This window comes from Leopardus geoffroyi, chromosome A1 (genome assembly GCF_018350155.1).
Source record: "Leopardus geoffroyi isolate Oge1 chromosome A1, O.geoffroyi_Oge1_pat1.0, whole genome shotgun sequence".
Taxonomy (NCBI): Eukaryota; Metazoa; Chordata; class Mammalia; order Carnivora; family Felidae; genus Leopardus; species Leopardus geoffroyi.
Genome location: NC_059326.1, coordinates 227,693,503 through 227,713,114, shown reverse-complemented (window position 1 = coordinate 227,713,114; position 19,612 = coordinate 227,693,503). Strand labels below are relative to the sequence as shown.

The following is a 19,612-nucleotide window of genomic DNA, read 5'->3' as shown; positions in this document are numbered from 1 at the left end:
TGCACAGCTGTCATCTAGGGACTGCCCTCAGCCACACTCAGTGGTGTTATCAAGGCTCTCTGTCTCTTTCTATTGTCTGGGTTGTCCTCAGGTCACACTTTATACAATAAATGGTTATATAAAGCCACCCTTGCCGCAGATCCTGACAAATGAAGGTACCAGAATATGCCACCTCAAGATATGCTTCTTTGACATATAGATTATTTTGAGCTAAAGACCTTTGAGAGTCAGCAGATGCAGGAAAAGCTCCAGAAATGGGGCCCAAGTTGTCCTTTTGTAAAGGAAATGTACATTTACAAAGGACATTTCCATTTGTCAAGAGGTATCTCTCTCAAGTACCAGGAGGAGGTGGATCTTAACAACTCTTACCAATGAAGAAGGCACTAACTTAAATCTGTATAACAAACCTCACTAAACCACCCTTTTCTGTCATACTTTTCCTGGTCACCTTTCTATAATTTGTCTCCCTTGCCCAGAAGCCCCAACCCCCTTTCCCTCTGTTGAGCCTCAGATGGTACATAAGCCCAAATCCTAACCTCCTCCTTGGGTTACTCATCACTGAGTGTTCCCATGTGTGTTGGCCATACATATTTGAATAAATATGTTTGTTTTTCTCATGTTAATCTGTCTTTTGCCTATCTGATTTATAGGACCCCAGCCGGCGAACCTAAGATAAGTGAAAGAAAAATATTTTTCCCCTCTCCAATACTAGCCCTAGTGGAAAGTGACTTCTTTATTCTAATGTCCATATTCCAAACCCAGGGAAGTCTTCAGTTGGCTTTGTGTGGGTCACTGACCCCTTGTTGACCAGAAGAGATGAGGGTGCTCTAATGGCCTGGTGATTGTGTCCCCTTTAAGACAACATGGAACCCAGGAGAGGTGGGTGTTCCCTTAAAGGAGCCCAGCCTACCCATCCGAGTGGGTGTCCACTGTAGTGCTGAACCAAGAAAAGACAGATGGAGAGCCATTAACTTGGGGGCCAGAGGACCAGAGCTTCATTCTTGGCTGTACCTACCAAGTGGTTGAAGAAACCTCCCTGGTGGTCTAGTGGTTAGGATTGGGCGCTCTCTCCCAATTGATTGAATGAGCCAAGGAAAATTGATTGGCCTCTCTTCATTGTCCACTCCCTTCAAAGGAGGGATCTAGAATAGAGTTGGTGATATAACCCAGGGTTCTAAAATCTTACACTCTTGTCCAATGAGACCTTATATTATAAAGGGTGCTCTGCCTTGCACCTACCTAGGTGTAGATCGTAAAACAACAATGGAAAAGCAAAGTAGAACCATAAAGTAAATGGTCCCATACAATAATTCAACATTGATTAAATTTTTACTATGGGTCAGGCAGGCATTGTTGAATATTTTATATGGATTATCACGTTTTTGATTTCCATGAATTCTTTCTTATTCTCTGATCCAATTTCAAAGCATCTTGTTATAGCTCTGTGACTCAGTTTCCTCATCTGTAAAAGAGGGATAATAATCTCACCTACTTTGTGAGGTTTTGGTGAGGATTAAGTGGGATGATGCACACAAAGCCCTGAGATAATATAATAATCAATCAGCATAATGTATTAATAATCAGTATAACTATCAATCAATAATCAACTGATACATATTGCCAAGATTATTATTAGCTATTCTTCTTCTTGGTTTTCTCTATAGTGGGCATCTGTTCTGTAATCTTTCTCCATCTACCCTTTCTAACCCAAAAATGTGATGTAATTTTTTTTTCTTTTTTTTCTTTTCTTTTCTTTCTTTTCTTTTCCTTTTCTTTTTCTTTTTCTTTTTCTTTTCTTTTTTTTTTTTTTTTTTGCCTACTGGTATTTCTTTGATTTGATGTGTCCTTCTTTTTTAATTCCTCTGGTCACTTGAGGTTAGAAATGACAATTAACGCACTCGGGCAGTTTGCCACTGTTAACCACTGTCTACCCGTTTTTGGCTTTTGGCATTGTAAGTTCTTTTTTAATCTTGTTTTTTCTAACCCATGATGTTTCTCAAAGACTTACACTTAATTGTGTGAGCTTTCTCTTCCTCATCAAATAAAGTGTGAATAACCAAACGTAAAATTCCCAGCATAGTGTCTGCAGCAGAGGAAGGGCTGGATGAGGATTAGCCACACTCCCTTCCTCATCTTATCCTCTTTATCTGAATACATCCCATGGTTTCTGGCTCCAGGTAGCCATAAAGAAGCTCCATTCTGAACTGGGCAAGACGGTAGAAGCAGGGCGCCTCCTCTCACTTTGTGGACAGGTAGAATTCCAGCAGGGTTGACATTATGGGCAGAGACAGCGGGTGGAGCTATGCGTAAGGGTCTTCTATCATATGGTGAGGCTTTAAACCGTGGTTGAACATCGCAGGGGCATGAGTGAACCAAAGGCTTCTTTGTCGGTGTGTTGTCCAAAAAAAGATAGGTCGTATCAACAATGAATTCCCAAGAGCTCTTGTCATTGGCGCATCCATTCGTTCTGCAAGTTTTCACTGAGCGATTGCAGTGTGCTAGGAGCTGGGGATACCACGGGGCACGAGACAGATGAAGTCCACGCTTCCTTGAGTGGCTTGTCCCACTGGTGTAGGGTGAAAGGGCTTTGCCTGCCACTGGGAATTATTTTAGCACCATATACGTGTTATGCCAACTTAACAGATCTTCCTAACTCCCTTCTCTATTGCCGTCCACCCCTTCAGCCCCCCACCTACCACAGCATAGAGACTGAGAAAGCCAAAAATCATGTTTCCCCAGCTTCCCCTGCGGTCAGGGTCATTAGCTGCTTGACATCATTTTCTACAATGTCCCTTTAGGAGCTGTCTGCTGGGGGCTTCCGGGAAGGGTCATGTAGCTGGTGCTGCCTCTTCCCCTTCTTCCTTCCCTGAATTTGAACACAATGCTTAGAGCCTCAACAGCTTTCTTGTCGGAAGGACCGCGAGAGTCACAGGGTCGAGAAGCGGAACCACGGCAACAATGCCTGCCTCTGGACTTCCTGTGACCTGACACGCTTATTCATTGTAGCCACTGTAATTTAAGTTTGTCGTTAGTCATAGCTGGAAACATTCTTAACTGACACACCGAGATAGCAATCAACGTAACCCCCCTTTACTTTTCCTTTCCTTCTGAAAATGAAATTTCACAAACGTTCCCACACGGAATATTCTTTTAAAAATTGAAAGTGCTATTGGCTGGTCGTTACTTAATATTTCTGACACAAACTTCTCCCATTTAGGGATTTTTATGGAGTAGAAAACCAATCCGGCGGCAGAAAGTCCTGGCAAGTTCTGTCAGCTTCAAGGTCAGATTCCAAAGTAGGGCTTGACAATTCCAAGAACCACCACATGGCTGCTTTCTTGAGCAGAGGCGTGGGGGTGTGCCTCCAACATGGGTGAGAAAGCGGGAAATCTCCTCGAAGCCTCTCGGTGAAAGGGAAGAACACAAATGCCCAGCGAGACACAGACATCATCATCATCATCAAGTCCCAACCCCACAAGGTTTGCTGAAAAACCATGCCAGACACTGCAGGATTATTGTTCCTCATGGAAAAACTCAACTGGGAAGGCCACGGAAACTCCAAGGGCAGCAACAGCTGGTGTAATGGTAGGAATCCCAATGTCATAGGGCAGGGAGTCAGCAAATTACATCTCACAGGCCAAATGTGGCCCAGCGCCTGTCCTTGTGAGGCTTGTGAGTTGAGCGTGCCTTTGACATTTATAAATGGTTGAAAAGTAACAGAAAGCAGCATAAGATTCTGTGACGTGAACATTATATAAAATTTGAATGTCAGTGTCCCTAAATAAAGTTTTATTGGAACGCGGCCATGGTCATGTATTTACAAGTTCTCTAGGGCTGCGTCCGTGACCCAATGGCAGAGCTGAGCCGTTGCCGTGAAGAGTCTGTAGCTCACAAATGCACAAATATTTACTCTGTGGCCCTTTACAGAAAGTTTGCCTGCCCCATTACAGACTTTAGGGCCTGAGCAACGACCTATTCCACAAGAAACATCCATAGTGTATCCAATCTCAACCTCATGGGGCGCCTGGGTGGCTCAATCAGTTAAGCATCCGACTTCAGCTCAGGTCATGATCTCACGGTTCGTGAGTTCAAGCCCCACGTGGGGCTCTGTGCTGACAGCCCAGAGCCTGGAGCCCGCTTCAGATCCCGTCGCTGTCTCTCTCTGCCCCTCCCTCCCCTGCTCTCACACTGTCTCTCCCTCTCTCTTTCTCAAATATAAACATTCAAAAAAAAAAAAAAATCTCAACCTCCAGTAAAAGGGTCAAAACAAGGAGGAAAGATTCTCTACAACACAGAAAAGTCTCCTCAGTTTCTTAAGGAATCATGCAGCAAAACAGTATTTAAAAATTATGCCAGTAATATATAATTTTGGAAAATTTAGAAAATGCTGAAAAGTACATAGATAATCTTATCGCCCACGATAACAACTATTAATATTTTGGGCTTTGTTCTTCCAATATTTTTCTGTGAATAAGTTTTTTTTCCTACAAAACTTGGCTGCATACCCTATATTAGTATTGCTTCACTTGCAACTGATAGGAAACTTATCTTAAGTAGGCTTATGCTAAAAAAGAGTAGGGGGAGAAAGGGGAGTGTTTTGGCTCATGTAACTGCGAGATACAGGAGTATTATGCTTTGGGCTAAAGCTAGAGCTTAATGTAATAAGGCTCTTTCTCCCTCTCTTGTTTCTACTTCCTCCATACACATCTCAATATTGGGAGAGCTTTTTCCTCATAGTGACAAAATGGCTGCAGATGTCCCCATTATAGTTCTAATCCACACAACAGCAACTCCCTACAGGAGCAAAGAGCATTTCTTTCTCCCCAGAGAAACAAATATGAGACTTTCCAGTGTCATTCAATATTTTTGACACCATGAGTTTTTTTTTTTATTTGCTGCCTGATACATAATCATTTAGACGCACCACCCATTTGCAAGCCAACCTGTTCGAGGAAATGCTCATCTCAGAATCGTAATTACAGGATTAGATGAGGTCTGAGAAATCATCCAGTACATTCTATGCCTTTACAGGAAAGAAAATTGAGATGCAGAAAGGATAAGTGATTTCCCATTATCATTCCAGTAATCAATGGTGGGGAGCCAGATCTAGATAGTTCTAAGATTGACTCTCTTCCACCAGCTACTCTCTCTTAGATATCACCCCGAAGCAAAATTTGAGGCTAGAAAACCAGTTACCTAATGGAGTGGGCCTGCCCAGGTATCCTGAAGAATAAATGAGTCAGAGAAAAAGAGCACTCTGATTTTCTTCCCTGGCCCTCGGTTTGCTTCTAAAAATGGAAGGCGGAGTGGGGTAGACAAAGCCACAAAGGCTCCAGTTTGTTTGTTCCTCTTTAACTAAATATAAAAATATGCTTTGTTGGTGAACCAGAGCTGCAAGCCCAGTAAAACATCCAAAAGTTTTAGAGACTGTGGCTCTCCGTATATTTTTACTTCATCTTCAAATTATACAGAGAATTTGTTTTTTCATTTGTATGCTCATGTGGCCGGGCTCCTGCTTGCTGTCCCTGCCATCTTAAAAAGCTTAGCAGGCATGAGGGAGGAAGTGCCATCAGAGGAAGGCAAATTTACGGACGAGGACCTCGGAGTGCTCGGAGCCCCTTTGTAGAGGAAGAGAAGGAATCCGTCTGCAGACTGAGTCTGGTGATGAGGAGACCATGGAGACCATTGAGGAGACCAATGGTGAGCCATTGAAGGCAGGCGTGATTCCTGCACGCTGCATCCTGCAAGCACTCATTGAGCGTCCACCAGACATTGAACGGAAGACCCAGGGGACACAGATCTAGGTCTTAGAGTCAAGTGTGGAGAAAGATGAGGACGTGGGCCGGTAGCTTCCAGCATCCTGGGTGCTGTGGGAACAGCAGGAATGCACGGGAGGGCGGAGCCTCGGTGTTAACTCCTCGAGGTTGGCCTGGAATTGCTTCCCAAAGGAGAGCAGCCTGGAGCACGGCTGGGAGAGACCACTGCAGTTAGCCAGGGGACGGGAGAGGGAAAGCCCACGCTTGATCAAAGCCCAGAAGTGGGAAGCAAGCCCAGCTCTATGCAAACTGCTGGCAGGACAGGTGTCCGGAATTTGGGGAAGAGGGAAGCCATCGAATTTGCTAAAAATAAACAAAATAAGGAAACGCTGAGCTCTGGTCTGGACCTACACAAAATTGCGAAGTTCTTTTCCACACACACCACCCCCTCATCTCTCAGTTCCCTTTACAGTTCTCAGCTGACCTCCTTTATCCTATTAGCCAGCTCTTAGGCCCCCTTGGCACTCTCCTTATCAACATCTGCTCTTAGAAAGATCCAAGGCTTAGTGATATTAAGGTGTAGATGACTGATAGGATAGCGGTGTGATTTAGTTGATTGGTATCATTTTTACAGTGGACAAAATCCCAGACCAAGGAACACATTTTGAATTGTCCCATTTGCTGAAAAAAGGTCATCCGGAGAATGGAGCTGCCTGCTGGTTGATCTGGGCAATCAGAGGCTCCTCAGGCCCCTCACACGCAGTGTTTGGAACACGGTTGTCCCATGGTGGGAGCTGTTCCAAGGACAGAGCCTGGAGAGAGCAAGGTGGCGAGAGTACCGTCTGGACCGTATGCGTGGCTGAACCCAATTAAGGCCTTTTTATAAACTTTTAAGATTTGGCACGTGGGTGCGGAGATCCAATCATCTGGCAGCCGCCCAAGACAAGCCTCACAAGTTCCCTTGACTATTAAAAGTGCCACCTTGCAGTCTGGAGTGGCCTCCCTCTTCCTCTGGCCTCTCCTTGTCTTCTGTTTCCCGGGTCAGTTTGGGAACTAACAACAGGAGGTCCCAGCACGGACAGCTTAAAGGCCCCAGTGGGGGATTCACAGGAGCGTCCAGTGCCCTCTGGACAGCTTCAGGCTCTCCTTCTGCTCCTGCCATGTTGGCATCTCTCTCAAGGACTCTCCTGGCCTCCCAGCCTGGTTGAGCGTTACACCTTGGCTTCCCCATTCCAGCCTTGACCCTCTAGATTTCTCCGCACCGGTTGTGGAATGACAGTTTGGGCCTTGGTTTCACCCTAGTCTCTGTCCTCACAGCATGTACTCACCCTCATGCTGTGCTGGGGGCATCTCACCAGGGCTGGGGGGGGGGGGGTGGGGAGCGGCACGTTGCAGGGTAGACCATGTTTCTCCTAGGCTCAGCTCGTTTAGGAAGATCAGATGTGCCTTTCAGGAACTCATTGAGTTCCTGGAAAGTGATTTTTTTGGGGTGTGTGTGTGGGGGGGGTACTTTCCATATGGCCTTGGAGGCTGGGTTCAAATACCAAGTTGCCATTTACTAGCTGAATGACCTAGTGCTAGATACTTAGATACTTTATACCCTCTGTGACTCAGCTCCTTTGTCTGTACATTGGGAATAATAATCGTATATATCTCAAGTGGGGGGTTGAATTAATTCATACATAAAGAGCACCGAACCGAGCACTTCCTAAGTGCTCAATTGTCACACATTACCATGTGTGATCTGCCATCATCATCATCTTCACCACCACCACAAACACCTAGTAACGTCTTCACATTTCCTCTATTGAAAAAACTCATCTAGGGGCGCCTGGGTGGCTCCGTCGGTTAAGCATCCGACTTCGGCTCAGGTCACGATCTCACAGTTTGTGAGTTCAAGCGCCGCATCAGGCTCTGTGCTCACAGCTCGCAGCCTGGAGCCTGCTTCAGATTCTGTCTCTCTCTCTCTCTCAAAATAAATTTAAAAATATTTGAAAAAAAAATGATCTGGGGCGCTTGGGTGGCTCAGTTGGTTAAGTGTGGAACTCTTGATTTCGTCTTAGGTCATGATCTCATGATTTCGTGGGCCCAAGACCCGCATCAGGCTCTACACTGACAGCAAGGAGCCTGCTTGGGATTCTCTCTGTCTCCTTTCTCTCTGCTCCTCCCCACCCTCTCAAAACCAATAAGCTTAAAAAAAAAAAAACTGGCCCCACTTGATTTTGGAATAAAAATTTTTGTACTAATTTGGGGATTCCACGTAAATAAGAAGCAACATATGCTCAGTTACAGTGCAAGAGGGAAGTAGACAGAAGGGTTTCTCAGATTTTAATTTTTATGGATATCAACAATGATGGTGTAACGTTCGCAAAGACAATGAATAGTCAAATAACTTAAATGACTTTCTCCACAGAAGATATACAAATGTCTAATAAGCACATAAAAAGATACTCAGCATCCCTAATCATTTCGTACCCATTAGGATGGCTATTATTAAAAAAAAATAGAAAACGACGTGTTGGCAAGGATGTGGAGAAATTGGAACCCTATGCATTGTTGGTGGGAGTGTTTTCTGCTGTGGAAAATAGTGTGGCTCTTCTTCAAAAAGTTAAGAATTACCATATGATTCAGCAATTCTACTTCTAGGTTTACACCCAAAAGAATTGAAAGCAGAAACTCATAAATAGGTTATTTGTACACCTATGTTCATAGTAGCATTATTTACAATAGCCAAAATGAGGAAGCAACCCAACTGTCCATTAATGAATGAATGGATAAACAAGCGTGATCTATCTACCTAAAATGAAATATATAATTCAGCTTTAAAAAAGAAGAAAATTCTTTCTTTCTTAAGTTTATTTATTTATTTTGAGAAACAGAGCGAGAAAGAGAGAGAGCAAGAGTGGGGGAGGGGCGGGGAGAGAAGGAGAAAAAGAGAGAATCCCAAGCAGGCTCCGCACCATCAACAGAGCCCGATGTGGGGCCCAAACCCATGAACCGCAAGATCATGACCTGAGCCGAAACCAAGAGTCAGACCCTCAAACCGACTGAGCCACCCAGACGCCCTTAAAAAGAAGAAAATTCTGGCATATGCTACAACATGGCTGAATCGTCAAGACATTATTATGCTAAGTGACATAAGCCAGTCACAAAAAGACAAATACTGTGTGATTCCACTTATATGAGGTAGCTAGTGTGGTCACATTCAGAAAGTAGTCGAAGACAGAGAGTAGAATGATGTTTGCTAGGGGCTGGGGCTGAAGGAGGAGGAAGAATGGGGAGTTATGGTTTAATATTTGTGGGGCGTTTTCATTTTGTTTTGTTAAGACATGTAGTAAATCACACATGGGTAGACCAGAAAGCCAAAATCTGTATGTGTAGTCACATCCTTTATTTGGCTAATATTTATATGGTGTTTATTATGGGCCAAGCATTACTCTAAGGGAATTGGACATATTTAATCACTTCATGCCCAAAACAACCTCATGGGGAAGGTACTCCCAGAAGCCCCATTTTATAGGTGAGGAAACTGAGACACCGAAATGTTCAACAATTGTACAAGACCATGTGGCTAGTACACAGGCAAGCCAGGCAGTCTGGCTCCAAGGTCTAGGTCTGTAAGTACAGTACCATTTTAAGAGGCCTCCCGCTCAGCTTTTGGAGTAACAATGAACATCACAGCAAACCACAAAATCCTGCCCGTGAATTATTTGAAAGGATTTTGGCTGAGTCCGAACAGCTGTGTTCATAAATATTATCTCGTGGGAGGAGGGCAAGGTTACTGGCTAATTTGTTTTGTGGTTAAAGGACTTCAGTAAATTTTATTTTATTATGCCACAAGAAATTAGTTCTGGTATTTTCAGCTTCTAGAATAGACAATTTTACTCATCACTGCTTATAACCTTGTTTAGGTTGTAATTAGGCACAGCAATTTTAAGCCATTTACTTTGTATGAGTAACATGGCTCAGTACACGCAAGTCATGGTTTATGGCTGCAGAAAACTAGCCCTCTAAGTTAAAATTTGGTTTGGATAAAAGGTTGTTTGTTTTTGTTTTTGTTTTTGTTTTTAAACATGCAGCAGAGTTTGGGAACATTTTTATTATCTTTTGTGAATCATGGGTTGCAGAATGATGGGGTGGTTGAGAGATCAGACCTTGGTTCAACCTCTGCATTAGCATTTACTGAGCCTCAGTTTTCTCATCTGCAAACCGGAGGTAGTAACCTACCGCATGGGCAAGTGTGAGGATTAAGTGAAATAATATGGAAAATAATACATAAAAGGATTATCCAAGTGCCTGGCCTGATGTCAGCTGTCAGTAAATGCCTCGCATTATATTAACTCCTGTTGCTCTTAGAATTTTGCCAGAATTCCCAAAGACCTGTGATCCTTTGCCCTGAGATTCAGAAAAGGGGAAAGTGATTCAATTCCTTGACATTGACCTAAGTATACTGGAGCCACCGAAGATTCCAGAGTGTTTTCCACGTCTTTCTTTAGTTACGGAGTTTGTTTCAAAAGGTGCCAAAACATGCCACACGCAAATCTGTTTCTGTCTGGAATTGTGTATATCGGAGAAAAAGGAAGTGTTCATCAGGACTTCCATTTTCTTCCCTTTTCTTCCGAGAAAGGGTCCCTCTGAATAGAAAACCAGGGGCAAAAGAACCTTGTTGTGAGCGCCTTTTTATTGTTGAGGCTGTTTATTTTTTTCTTTTTGATAACCCACTTTATCAGAAGATTAATCTTGTCAATAACGCACATATTCCGGCTACTAAGGTACACTGTGATTTCTGAGTAAGCATAACCGTTCTGCTGACCTAGGGGAAAATAAAGATTTTTTAAAAAATGTGCCCTAAGTAGTGGAAGAGGCCCTGGGCCGACAGCAACATCTGGATTCCAGTCTGGCCCTCCCATGGCCGTGACCCATCAGCGGGTTCTTGTCTCGGCCAGGGATGGCAATCCTTCTGCACCCTCGCCGTGGAGAGGGAAAAGGCACCTGTCCCTCTCCCCCATCATCCCACGCACCACGTTTCTTTGATTCCCACTCAATGGGCTTTCGATGTAAAGTGCCAGAGAGGTCGCGGGATCCGTCCAGGTGGAAACCCCAGGACGTCTCCGGAGGAGCAGCGCCGGGAAGCCAGGAGCGGCTTCCACGCTGCGCGCCCAGCGCGGGGAGTCCGAAGCTGCCGACGGTAGACCCCGTCTGTGCGCGGAGGCCCCGCCCATCTCCGCCCGAGAGCCCGCCCACCTCCGCCGCGGCCTCCCATTGGCGGCCCCGCGCGTCCGTCGGCCCCCGGGCTCCCCCGGGCGGGAGCGCCGACCGCGGTCCCCACCCCGCGCCTCTCGAGCCAGCCAGCCGCGGGGAAGCGATCCCCGGCGCCGGCGGGCGGCCGCGGCGTCTGACTGACCGACGGAGGAGGCTCCGCGCCCGTCCGCAGCGCGCGGCCGGCATGGCGGCGCCGAGAAGCCCCCCGCGGGTGCGGGCGCGGGAGCGGGAGGGTCCTCGCGCCCCAACGGCAGGTGGGCGCCGGGCCGGGGGCGGGGAGGGGGCCCGCGGGCAGTCCCCCTGCGCGCTGAGGGTTGGAAGGTCCGGGGCGCCCCAGGGCAGGGGGCTGCAGCCTCAAAACACCCCCGGCAGCGTTGGGGCTGCCGTCGGGGACGGGGGTCGCGTCGCGTCTGAATGGGAACGCGCCCTCGGGAGGCAGATCTGTTTGGGTCGAGGCCGCGAGCGACCTGCCGAGGCAGGGAGGGCAGGTTCCTGGGAGGAGGGAGCCCGTCTGGTGGGCTGGAACGGGGTGGGGGGCTCAGGCAGCGGCCGGGGTCGGTCTCTGCCGCCGAGGAGGGGCAGCGTCCCCTTCTAGGTGTCCCCTCTGAGAACTTGATTGTTGTCGGGGTGGCGGGGGAAGTTGACGCGTTTTCGCGCTTTGGTGGCGGAGGATGTGGCCCACACCTTCGCAGCAGTCGAGACTTGCTGAACAGCAGAGAAAAAAGCTGGCTGTTGAACAAAAATGTCACCAAGGACAGGAGCAGCAGCACAGAATGGCCCAGGTCGCGCGCGCAAGTCTGGTCGCCGAGGTGGGGGCGCAGTCCCTGTGGCTGGGCGTCTCTGCTCTCCGCGTTGGTAGCTGGGGTAGGAGTGAAGGGTGTTTTCCTTCCCCCGCTTCAGCTGTGCCCTCCAGGCCCCGCTCCGAGGAGGATGAACGTGGCTGCTTCTCAGTTAGGAGCACGTTCCCGTTCCGTGTTTGTCTGGGGGCCCCCGCAGGGGTGGGTGTGAACCTGCCGGCGATTTGGGGGAGCGCGCCGATTCACAAGCGCCGAGTTTGGGCTGCAGATACGGCAGCGTTTCTGGGAAGTTGGCAGGTGCCAGTACTGGTTATTGACTGGGGTTCTTGGTCCCAGCAGGAGCTTTTGATTCACACAGCAAGCTGTTGGGTGTGGTGGAAACAGTGCTGTTCTGGGAGTCTGGACATGAGTTCTAGACCTCATTCTGCCCAGGACTGTGTGCCTGGAAGCCGCAGCCGCTCTGGACTTCTACGTCCTCATGTTGGGGTAGCTGATCCATAAGGCCCCTCCCAGTCTAGAATTCTGTAATGGACTTACCTCCCAGCCTCAAAAGTTTGGAAATTGAACTCCCTTTCAACCTTTCTGCACCCTGAATGATAATCGAATTAGCCAAATATTTCCTGTGGGTGTATTCATTTGAACTTTTCATGATGTGGTTTTTTCCTCCCTTTCTCTTTGCCTTACTTTGGGAGAGAAAGCAAACCTGGAAATGGGGGTAGGGCTCAGCAGGAGAAAGCTGGTTTGGGAGGCAGAAAGGTGCCTGCTCTGGACTTAACCTAACAATCAGGAATTTTTCCTTCCAATGCATCAAGTTCAAGGTGTGCCAGCACTGGGAACTCAGAATTCTTTCCTCAGCTCCAGCCTGTGGGGACTGTAGTTCCTGTGCACAGTGCAAGAATGTGATTCAAGGATCAGGTTATGGAAAACTTTTTTTCCCCCTCCAAAACATAACCACATAACCTCTGAGGACTTAGGAGCATAGTTTCCCTTCTTTACCAGTCATGTTTGGAGGTGAAAATGTTTTCGAGTCCCTTGCCAAAGCTAGGATGGGAGCGAGTTATTTTTACCTACCCCTCTTTTCGTAAGAGAGAGACCCAGATTCACTTCTGAAATCATAGCAAATGCTAACAAGTAACACTTGACAATAAAAACTAAATGGACAGCAACCGAAGGAAACCCACGGAACGGGTAGGGGTGGAAAGCATTTTTTTGGTAGCCAGTTTTACTGTTTCTTTTTCACTGGGTATTGAGACTCATGCACTGAACATCTGTGCGCCGTATTATGGGAAAGACACTGTCGGAATTGGAATACTAGACAGGGAAGTGGCGCCCAAGATGATTTGGTGCAATGCCCTGAGGCCCCAAGAAGACCCGGGAGGAAACAGGAAGCAGGGGTGACCTGCCCACTGTAGGAGAAGCTCAAAATCCTTAGCATACCTTTGGCAGTCCGGTGTTTGAAGCGGGGATGTGTGCCCCACGTTTTTCCTGGCTCCTTGTGCCTCTGGCCAGCCTCAGGGTGATTAACTGTTGTGGTTCTTCACAGAAAAGCCTGCAAGTTTTCAACCAGGCCCACAGGAGCCGCAGGACCCTGTGGTGGTCCCTAGGCACTCGCCTGGGGTGACAGGAATGCCCAGTGTGGAATGGGGGACCCGTCGGCCATGTGCCCTCGTTCCAGCTACACAGAGCGCGGCTCTGCCCCTCGCCCCCGCCTTTCTTGTTTATATGCTGTTCCGAGTAAGATTTTGTTTGCGAAAAAGTCTAATGCTAAACAGAAATTTTAGAAGTAATGGTAATGGCCGATATTTTTGAATTTTGCTGTTATCTTTATTACATGTAAAGAGCGTAGGACGATGCATGGCCCGTAGTAAGCACTGCAAGGTTAGCTTACTCAAGGGTTATTATTACCACTATCTTATGCCATGACGTAGTTGTTATTTTTATCCCTATTTTATTGAAACCAAGTGACGTGCAAACTTATACCAGATTTCCCACTTCCCACCTAGACTTTTCTATTTACAAGATGTGTTCCTCAATACCATGGAATACATTATTCCAAAGCCATTCAGGGATAACTTTAGGTACAAAGCAGATGTTTCTGATCCGCTGAATGCCGTCTTTGCCTCATTCCCTTGGACAGTCATAGGTACCACACTCGGTGGACCCGTGAGTCTGCCTGGTGAGCACGTCTGTGTTTAAAGGGAGAGGGGGGGCGCCTGGGTGGCTCAGTCAGTTGAGCGTCCAACTTCGGCTCAGGTCATGATCTCGCGGTCTGTGAGTTCGAGCCCCGCGTCAGGCTCTGGGCTGATGGCTCAGAGCCTGAAGCTTGCTTCCGATTCTGTGTCTCCCTCTCTCTCTGCCCCTCCCCCGTTCGTGCTCTGTCTCTCTCTGTCTCAAAAATAAATAAATGTTAAAAAAAAAAAAAAATTAAAGGGAGAGGGGGCAGATCAGAACAGCTAAGGACCAGGCAGCTGGTCCCTGGCAAGAAGAGTTATGAGGATCGGGGTGGGGGGGGGGGGTGCGTGCACATTCCCTCCTCAACGCAGACTGTGGAGGGTGCTAGAAATTGTGATCTTATTCTAGGGCCGATGCCTTCCAAGCCTCCGCTCTCAAGGACTTGAACCACGAGCAGAGGGGGTGCTGGCAGTGGCCAGTGGGTGCCCAGGAGGAGATGAGGTCCTTTGTGTGCTAGTTGTAACCTTAAAGAGAACTATTTCCCTAGGTTGGAGGCTTAGGAACAAAACCAAACAAAACCCAAATGCTGCAATTAAAAACATACACAACAGAACGCCTAAAACCAAATGGTCCGTGGTTGGTATTTTTTTTGCCAGCCTGTTTGCCCCACTTTTATACTTTTGCATTTCCGTGAAATGGATTAAGTGCCAAGTAAAATGTAAATGTTGGTACCAAGCGTCTTAGCTAAGTAGAAATCTTCGATTGGCACAGTTACGCATTTGAAAATGACCTTTCATCTGGCTCCCCGGAGTGGGTGGGCGCCTATGGCACCCCGTGTCGTCCTCGCCAGGGGAACAGTAGGCATTTGAGTTCTCTTTATGGTGCTGGCCACGGAGACACTGCCCATGGATAGTCTTATGTAATCTTTACAGCCACCAGTCTGACGCTCGGAACGGTTACGGAATTTGCTCAAAGTTTCCAGCTAAGAAGCGGTGGCCAGGATTCCAGCCCTGGCAGCGTGGCTCCACCCACAACCGATTCTTAAGCCTCCACCTCTTCTGCTTCCTGAAGCTCGGCTCAGGCTTATACCTGAGAGCGCTCTAGTCTCTGGGTTACATTTCAGCTGTTGGCCATTCAAGCTGGGTTCCCATTTTACACCCTTCTTGTTGCTACACATAACTCACAGGTCTGGGGTACAGAAGTGAGATTATGACAGGGTCATCATGATCGAGCTGAAACTTGCAACATACGTGGTTGCTGCTTTGTAGCTATTAAAGCCCCTTCACCATCTTGAGCAGAGCGAGCTGGTTATTGGGCTGGTGTATTTGACCTTTGGCTCCGGTCCACTTGATCTTTTGGCAAATATTCAGTTACTTAAAACAACCGTTCTCAGAACTGAGGTGGCACACGCATTTACTGATGTGTAATTAACTTAATGCAAGAACATGAAATGTTATTTCACAATAAATCACCAGCGAAGAGTGTTTTGTTTATGCACTCGTTTTGCCAGTAATCTCTCGTTCTAGCCCATCTATACCCCATTTTTCTACTTTCTCATTTAATTGGAATCAGAAGAGACAGGTGGCATCATGTTTAAAATAAGAGGAGGTGTTATGTTCATTTCTAGGAGACTGAGGACTATTCTCTGTTAATACTGTTGCTGGGATTCTCAAGTAATAAACAAAAATCTCCAAAACTGTAGCACGTAAAGTGCCATGCTCGATAAATCTCTGAGTTAAGAATTTAATAGTAAGCCTTTTGTTGTTGATATAACCATGCATCTATGACTTTGAGTCTATGTGGAATTGTGGGTGATAGATACAGAGTAATTTAAAATACCGTATTAGCTCTCTCTCTGCTTTCCCTGTAACTGGCTTTTATGAATATTAGGGTTAGTCTTCTAGCACAGGGAATAATAATGTAATTGAAAATCGGTTTCTCAAGAGATCCCCATCTCCCTCCCCCAATTCAGAGAGAAGTGGGATCTGATTCAAAGTCAAGGGTTAACTGAAGCATACTGCCCTCTCTTGTTCCCATTACAGTGGACACGAGCCCCCCACTTTCTCTCCAGGCACGGGACAGCCTCAGTGGGTACACATGGGATGGACGTGGAGAGGGGACATGGTGGTGGGAGCTCCTCGGGCAGTGGTCTTTGAAAACTTGCATCTCTAAGTCAGGGCAGAGAGTTCCCGGAGGCTTTGGTCCCCCAAGTTTAGGAGAAGTGAACTAAATTCCTTCTTTCTGGAAAAGAGGGGATTGTTCCCTAAGTCGTAGAGTAACACCTGGTACAATGTGGGCATAGTCGTGCACCCGTGACAGGAAGACCTCATCTTTCTCCTGAGGTCTCTAGAGTGGCAGGACTCTGTGTCTTCCAAGTCCTGTGTCCCAGGTCATTAGGACAGGTAGAAATCTTGGAGGAAGCAGGACGGCTGATAGGAAAGGGGAAGTGGGAGAGATGGTGAGCCAGTGCTGGCGTGGACTTGATGTCATCAGGCGCCATCTAGATATAAAGGGCTGGATGGCACTGATGCCAGCCTTTTGTCATTTTACTGGGCATTTTAAAAATGAACTTGGAGTTCAACTGTTTGTAGCTAAGGATGAGGTTGGCCCCTTACCTCGAAAAGCAGTTGTAGCCAATGGAATTATTACTAGAGGCGTGGGGTCCCTCAGTTTTGCACCTGAAGCAGCGTAAGACTCGGGTGTGTCGATCCTTCTCCTGCAATCTAAGGTAGAGAGAAAAATCACTCAAACCGAGAGAGTTTATGAGATCAGTTTCACCCACGATGTCTCCATTTTGTTTTTTAAATATTTGTTAAACTCACTTTTGTTAAGCCCAGCTGACGGTTGGGATGGAGGGCTGGTACGGCACATGCTCGTTGACCTGTGCTGTCTTGTTCTTCTCGCTTGACTATTCCAGTGTATTCTCCCATTTATGCCTCATTGATTCATTCATTCAAAATGTGGAGCCGGTAACCTGTGAAGGTACAGCTCTCCTTTTCCCTCCCTCCCAGTTTCCTTCTCAGCCTTCCTTTAAAAAAAATATGTTCTTGCCATTGTTTTTAGAAACTGGTCACCTCCAGGGAAACGCTGGTGTGAGAGTCTGTAGAATCGAGCATGGCTTCTAAGGGTTGGAGTAGTTGCCGATTTGTCACAGTCTCGTGTAACTTCTGTACCTACAGGGCATCTTTCCTATGGTGCAGGTTTTGAGTAATGTTTTTTTTTTTTTTTTTAAGGTTTATTTGTGTTAGAGAGTGTGCGAGCGGGGGAGGGGCAGAGGGGGGAGGGACAGGGGGTCCGAAGCAGACTCCGTGCCTACAGCACGGAGCCCATCGCGGGGCTCGAACTCACAGAACCGTGAGATCATGACCGGAGCCGAAGTCAGACGCTCAACCCACTGAGCCACCCAGGCGCCCTGTTTTGAGTGATGCTTTAAGTATAGTTGAACCTCGCTTGCTTCACAACTGCTTAAAATCCTGTGCCTCGTGCCCCAACATGACTGTTCCTCCAACATAACCCCGAAACAAGTTAACACGAAGGGCCCTGTGGTGGATGACGGGAAATGGCAGTTAATGGCCTGGCCTCCCTATGCTTGTTCACAGGGGAGGAAACTGAGGTGGACCAGACCATGGCTTCCTGACTCCCTGGTGCCTGTTCGTTCCACTGTCCTCAAGCCATCCCACTAGGTGACCGCTTCACATTCTCATTTCCTGCTTCGTATTTACATGCGTGTAATTAAGGGAACAGAAAACACACTGGTGGCTCACTGTTTCTGACATACATGTTCCAAGTGGACCACCAAGACAGAGGCCGTTAGTTAGGATTAGGTAGAGTGGGATAACGGAACGACCCCAAATAAGTGAGTCGAGTTTATTCTTCTCGTGTCACCGCTCGAAGGTGGCCCCCCCTTCCAGGGCCAGAAATGGGCTCCACTTTGCCAGGGGCCCAGCTCCTCCGGGTCGTTTCCACGGTGCATGGCTTCCATGACTAGCTACTTCGTGGTCCAAGACGGCCGCCGAACGCCAGTCACCACACTTACATTCCAGCTGGTGGAGAGGGAGGAGGACAAGGAGTACGCTCCCCTCCGCAGAGCCTTCCGAAAACTGCACATAATGCTTCTTAGAATCCACTCACACAGCTACACCCCACACCTGGGGAGGAGGAAATGTGGCCTTTATTCAAGTAGCCATGTAGCCGGCTCAAAGTCAGGATTTTATTTCTACGGAGGAAGAGAGAACAGATACTGAGGGAAGCTCTCAGTGCCTGTCGTGGAGACGCGTGGACTGGATCCTGATTACCTGAAATCCTTTTCCTTATTCAACAAATATCTATTAGCCGTCTGCCCGGTGCCTAGGCACCAAGAAAGCAGGGAGAAAACAGACACAATCCCCGTCCTTAAGACGTTTACCTACGTGGGGAGGCAGACACTGATCAAACACAAACACGGTTGTGTAAACCGTGCTAAGTGCCGCGAAGGGAAGAGACGCCGTGTGCTGAGAGTAACGGGGACTTGAGCAAGTCTGGGGGGAGGGAAAGGGTCAGAGGCTTTGCCACAGGAAGTGACATTGGAGCTGACAGCTGGAGAAAGAGTCGAGTGGAGGGTGTTACAGGCAGAAGAGAGCAGGGGCGAAGGCAGGCGGGAGGCAGAGAGGGCTCTCACGGAGGAACTCACAGCCCGTCCTCTTGAGCAAGCGGCAGAGGGGACAGAATGGGGAAGAATCAGGGTCAGACCGCATGGGGCCCCAGAGGAAGGGTGACCGCCGTGGCGTGCCTGCCACAGGGATGTCCTGGGATGTGGAACTTTCAGTGCTAAAACTCGGAGAGTCCCAGGCAGGCCGGGATGCATTGGTCACCCTTGCTGGAGGCCACATTAATGGTCGGGTTCCTTTCATTTTAATTTCAGCACAGTCTCTCTTTCCATAGGCGTAGCTCTGCCATGGGAAAACAACTGACTAGTAAAACTAGCCTCTCCTGTTGGCTGAAAGCAAAGAGGCACAAAACACAAGCAACATGTCTTTTTTTTTTTCAATGTTTACTTATTTATGTATTTCGGGAGAGAGAGAGCACGCGCAAGTGGGGGAGGGGCTGAGAGGAGAGAGAGAAGCCCAAGCAGGCTCCACACCATCAGCACAGAGCCCACTGCGGGGCTCAAACTCACGAACCTCGCGATCGTGGCCTGAGCCGAGGGCCGGACGCTCAACTGACCACGCCACCCAGGCGCCACATAACACAGGCAACACTTCTTGCGACCAGCGAGACCCTGTCTGGCATGGTTTCTCCTAACGGAAATTTCGGAAATTAACCGGCATGTGATAATATATGACTTGAGAGGACAGAGACGGCCGAGGATGGAGGAGGCCCCTACTCCCCAGCGGGTTTCTCAGCGCTGGCAACACATCGGAATCACCTGGGAACTTGACAAAAGACGGGGGGCCTGGGCCTCAGCCCCAGTACATCAGGAAATGCACAGGTGGACCCGGGGCAAGGGAGATCCTCCTCCCCGTCCCAGTGCCCCTGAGACTTGGGCGTGTGTGCAGATTGCTGGGGACCTTGCAGAATACAGATGATGCCGCCCGCGGGTCTGTATTCCTAAGTGCCCCGGGCGGCAGGGATGTTGCTGGTCCGGAG

The 19,612-nt window shown here is 47.9% G+C and overlaps 1 protein-coding gene across 3 annotated transcripts in view; it reads left to right on the top strand.

Moving 5' to 3' along the window:
- Window positions 1-10,785: 10,785 nt before the first annotated feature.
- The window catches only part of OTULINL (OTU deubiquitinase with linear linkage specificity like), a 30,838-nt gene continuing 22,011 nt past the window's right edge, over window positions 10,786-19,612 (top strand). For all 3 annotated transcript variants that reach the window (XM_045441774.1, XM_045441760.1, XM_045441771.1), the window contains exon 1: window positions 10,786-11,272. In XM_045441774.1, the coding sequence (XP_045297730.1) occupies window positions 10,801-11,272 (472 nt within the window). In that variant the 5' untranslated portion in view covers window positions 10,786-10,800. The remainder of the gene's footprint in view (window positions 11,273-19,612) is intronic.